This window comes from Macrobrachium rosenbergii, chromosome 10, assembly GCF_040412425.1.
Source record: "Macrobrachium rosenbergii isolate ZJJX-2024 chromosome 10, ASM4041242v1, whole genome shotgun sequence".
NCBI lineage: Eukaryota > Metazoa > Arthropoda > Malacostraca > Decapoda > Palaemonidae > Macrobrachium > Macrobrachium rosenbergii.
The window spans coordinates 33,155,133-33,160,052 of NC_089750.1; the positions used below are offsets into that span (position 1 = coordinate 33,155,133).

At 38.6% G+C, this 4,920-nt stretch overlaps 1 protein-coding gene across 3 annotated transcripts in view; it reads right to left on the minus strand.

Annotated features, from left to right (window-relative positions):
• Nucleotides 1-589: 589 nt before the first annotated feature.
• The window catches only part of LOC136842588 (prolyl 4-hydroxylase subunit alpha-1-like), a 173,574-nt gene continuing 169,243 nt past the window's right edge, over nucleotides 590-4,920 (minus strand). For all 3 annotated transcript variants that reach the window (XM_067110136.1, XM_067110135.1, XM_067110138.1), the window contains one exon: nucleotides 590-765. In XM_067110136.1, the coding sequence (XP_066966237.1) occupies nucleotides 695-765 (71 nt within the window). In that variant the 3' untranslated portion in view covers nucleotides 590-694. The remainder of the gene's footprint in view (nucleotides 766-4,920) is intronic.

Sequence of the window (4,920 nt, forward strand, 5' to 3'; positions counted from 1 at the left end):
CAGGCAAAAACGGACTTCATTGGATAGGTCTTTATGAGAAACACAGTGAGTCTCCAGAAGAAAGCAACAGAAAGAAACAAAAGAGAAACAACCTTAGATGCATAGTTGCCAGCAGTTTTTATGGAAGGGGACTCCTCTTCTAAACAATAACTTCTCTCCTCCCCTTTACCATCCTGACCACCTACCATATGTATCGTCAGGTCTCCCAATAACAGGTGAGTTAGAAGAAATTTGGATTTATTTCATCTATTTACTTCCTTTTTTGGACAGTTTCTGTATTATAGGCTTGTTAAATTCGAGTTAAAATGCCTTTACTGTATTTGTTGCCTTTTCGGAGGTCAGGAACAAACTAATCCAATATCCATTATTTCCTATCAGAAAAATTCGTTCGGTTTAAGGACAGATCAGTTAAAGAACAGTCTCCTGGAATCGATGAAGTCTGTTAACCAAGGAATTACTACTTACTTGAGTTCTTTTTTTCTGGTATTGTCTTGACTTGTCAGCATAAGAACCTAGTGTTCCCTGATCATCCAGGTTTTAATATATTGGGTAAAATATCTTGCAAATGAATGGCAATGAAACACAAAAATGACATTTTTCAGAACCATTTTGTTTGCATACTGCAATATTTATTGGGTTTGATGGGACAAGTATTTTTCATTTTACACTTTACCATTCAAACAGTATGACCGCCTCATGAAGCCTGCAGAGGAGGACATGGTTTCTTCCGGAACTGTTGATCATATCTTATCCATTTGTTGCTAACTGGAATATGAAATTTACTTCATTATTGAAACATCTGATTCAGTATGTACTCACTTGAAAATATTTAAATCCCAGATTCAATGATACAATTAACAAAAAAAATGTATTAAAATTGTTAAATAGAAAATTTCACGTTCAGGGAAAATTAATTTTTCAATACAATAAATACCCGATCTATGTTACATCAATATAGCAAATTCTCAACTTAGCACAGTGCGCGTCCAAATCCCAGTTTTTCTTAGTGTCCTAAATTGGGTAAAGTCAGAGAAACAAAAGCTACCCATGCGAGCAACATAAGCAATATCATTATCATTGTTTTTGAATTTTCCCTTTACAGAGTTAGATGCGAAATTTTTTGCCATGTGACTATTTTTTGCCATTCTCTTTTCTCTTAGGCACTTCCTGCTTGAATTCCTTGTCTACTCTTGGGCTTTATTTTTGCTTTTCTCCATTATTTGTTACTGGCTCTCTTCCCCACAGAATCCTAATTCATGTCACAGGTGCTAGGGTGGCAGAGAATAACCATTAGAGAACAATTTGCATTACTCAGAATGACTGTATATAGCTCCTTTAGTTTAATTAGCTTCTCAACTCCATTTTTCTTAGTTGAATTAACCAAACTTTATTCTGACTCCATTTTACCATTCTCATTTATCATGACTGATCTTAGGCTGACTGTCCTTGAACAGTATTAATCACAATTTTGATTGCTCTTAGAACAAAGGAGGGATGTGGCTGGATGGCATGCTTCTCACGTGCAGAATTTGAGTGGCTGATGTGGTCTTGCAAGGTAAAAGTCAAGCTCTGCTTCTGGTACTGGGCCTGATTTCGATGGACCAGTTACCCTTAATGTTAACAGGTGCTTACGGATAAGCTCAAGGGAGGCCAGTAAGAAAGGGATTCATCCATTTTTCAAGTGCAGCCTTTATGTGCAGCCATGGGAAAATACCCAGAATAAAAATCTTTAAGTCATGGCAAGGGAAATAATCCCCCAATTTTTGGAAATTTTTTCATCCCTTTTGTATCACTGAGCTCTCTGTGGTGTGTAAGTCAACATAACCATGCTTGTTTAACCTCTTTTGCTTTTGTGATAACAGATAGGGAAGGGAAAACAACAAAATTGGATTGCAAGTGTAAGAATAAACTTGTACTCTTTACTTGCCACTTACAAAATCTTCCTACAGAAACTGGCGACAAGGATGGCCCTGGATTTACATAAAGGATTAACGGACTTATTGCAGTAAGGTGTAGAGTGTTGTTTTACCAAAACTGCACTGTTATTGTGCCGGATTTGTGATGTGAGACTTCCATATAAAGGCTGAATTCTCAAAATGGCCCAAATTTCGTATGGATTACTGAATTTGAAGACTTTTACACTGGACAAATCCTGAAAAATGTGTTAAGGTATGGGAAAAATGGATATGCTAATTTAATTTATATGTCATCAGCAAAAATCTGACAGATGATGCTGTAAGCAAGCTTGCTTGCTTCACATGACTGGACCAGATGTTCAAGACATCTGTTTTTCCCAAGCTGGAGACAGTAAAGAGAAAACTTATGATGAAGCAGTGACTTTGCTCAACATTTATTTCCTTCTATCAGTGAATGATGCCTTTCGGCACCATCAGTTTTGCCAGAAGTGTCAACAGCCAGGAGAGACAATTGATCAGTTTGTCTGTGGGCTATGCCAGAAGGTAGTTGGTGTGAATTTGAGAAGTGTGATGATGTTATTTGTGACCATGTTGTTGACAAATGTTTGTTATCTACAGTGAGATGTAAATTGCTTAACCAAAAGAAATTAGCCCTTAAGAACACACTGAAAATTTAATGAGCCTTTGAAGCTGTTGATCAGCAAGCCTAGACCATAGAGGCGTACTGTATCTCTGCTGCCAAAGTTAATTTTGTCAAGCATTCTGGTAAGTCCCAGAAGGAATCTTCACAATGATTTATCTCATGATGTGAGTTGCAGAAGTGTCTAGCATGGCCACGTCAAGGCTAGGTGCTTGGAGGATTTTTGGAAGAAGATTGGTCATGGCTTCAGTACTGGCAGTTTCTGTTCTAGTTCTTGAGGTCGTGGATGTTCCAATCAGAAGGTGTATCATGTTTAGGAACATGATGGAGATGGCAATGACTATTATACCTTCCCAGTTGATGATGGAGAAGTGCTAACAGTGCACAGTTCTGATGGCATCAATGACCTGACTGTTGGCCAGGTCTGCTTGGACAATGTCCTGGCCATTACCTGCAGTTTTTTCAATGCATTGAGAAAGCTTAGGCTCTAGCTTAGTTTCCGTGGTCATAACTTACTAGTGGTGTTTTGAGCCATATGATTTCACCTGTATCTTTACAGGGAATTCCTTTGGGGACAATCCAGCATAGCGATTTTCTACCTGCACTCTTTGACTCATCAAAAGGAGAACTTTATTTCGGTCAATGCCAAACCTACATACCACAAGTAAATTTAAGTCTCTCCCTCTTAACCCTTGTTTTAGTCTATTTCTAGACAGTCTTTCAGTGAGGAGTCTCTCTCTCTCTCTCTCTCTCTCTCTGTCACATGTCTCTCTCTCTCTCTCTCTCTCTCTCTCTCTCTCTCTCTCTCTCTCTCTCACATGTGAAGGCAATGGATGACCCAAAGGAGGAGGCTATATTCAAATTGATTTTGTGTGGGGGTAGTCTTTGTCAACTACCCTGTCCACCAAACAACTTCCTGGGAGCCGTTTTTGCTTGTGGGGGAAGGAGATACAGTGTTGTCTCGAGTCTCTGAGCAAAATTTTGGCACTGAGGATTTGTGCGGCTCTGAGGTCTACTTCATTCCAAAAGGAATGAAGTAGAGGCTGCGGCAAGGTTGTAGCAGTCGGCTAATAGCACCCATCTTTGCCAGGCAGTGTCCTATAGGCTCCCAGGGCTATAAGGCACTGTGGTTGAACTTTAGTGTTCAATTGGCCTTCTCTCCTTTGGGGGAATGGAGGTTCAACTTCGTTTTTTACTGTGGAGTTTCCAAGACTACTTCTCCTGTTGTGAGTTTCGTCTCACCTTTAATCAATCTTCCTTTTTCGGAAATGTGGTATGGGGAAGAAGAGAAGGAGACATGCAAGGGCGGCTTTCTTTCCCATTTTGGAATTAGTCTATGATTTACTTTTAAGCAGGACATGAACGTATATAATAACATCTGCAACTCGTCTACACTTTTAAACCTTGGAGTTATTGTAATATCAAAATATGTTCCCTTTTATAACTGAAGAATGAACGCCGAATGACTGAGATTCATTAATGCGTAGATTACGAATTATTATTATTGTTTCATATCAAACACTGGAACACCTCATAACCAAAGGGAATCGTTGTTGATAACTGCTTATTCCCCACCCAGGAAAATAGACGAGGGCTTAAGTTGACTGTTTACCATTGCTTATATGTATGTATGTATATATATATATATATATATATATATATATATATATATATATATATATATATATATATATATATATATATATATATATAATCATGAAGCTACAAATGTCGCTTAATATCAAATTCACGCTACCTCGGGAGTATCTCCGATGGAGAATTATCACCTGTTATTCTTTGCGAGAGCACAAAAGATCAGTACGTTACACTTCGGAGAGTTCGGGAATTTTCCTACGTATCAGAAATACAGGGCATTCCATTAACTGGAGTGGGGCGGAGTTGGTTTTCAAAAGTAGCTGTCCGTACAAAAGAAGGATGCTGGAATCTGCTATCATCAATCAAACCAACAATATGAACCTGTCAGGAGAACATTGGAAATCGGATGACATCGACACCTTAATCCTCAAACCCCTCATGAAGAAGATGACCCAGGTAACGCGACCGCCAGATCCATCGCCAAACGGGAGCTAATGAGGCCAAAAACCACTAGGGAATTTGGCCATTCTCCTCCTTAAGAAACGCCACCTCCATAACATCGGAGGCCTAGGGCCACACCTTTATGTTTTTGTATATATACCATTGTAACTTTCCACCTGTCCATATTCTACCAGTGAACAGGGGCACAGAAGCTAGTGCCCGAAATATATGGTTTCAACGTTTAAATAGTGTTTTATGGGCCTTCTTATATTCATATTATAACATATGTATGTATATATATATAATATATATATATATATATATATA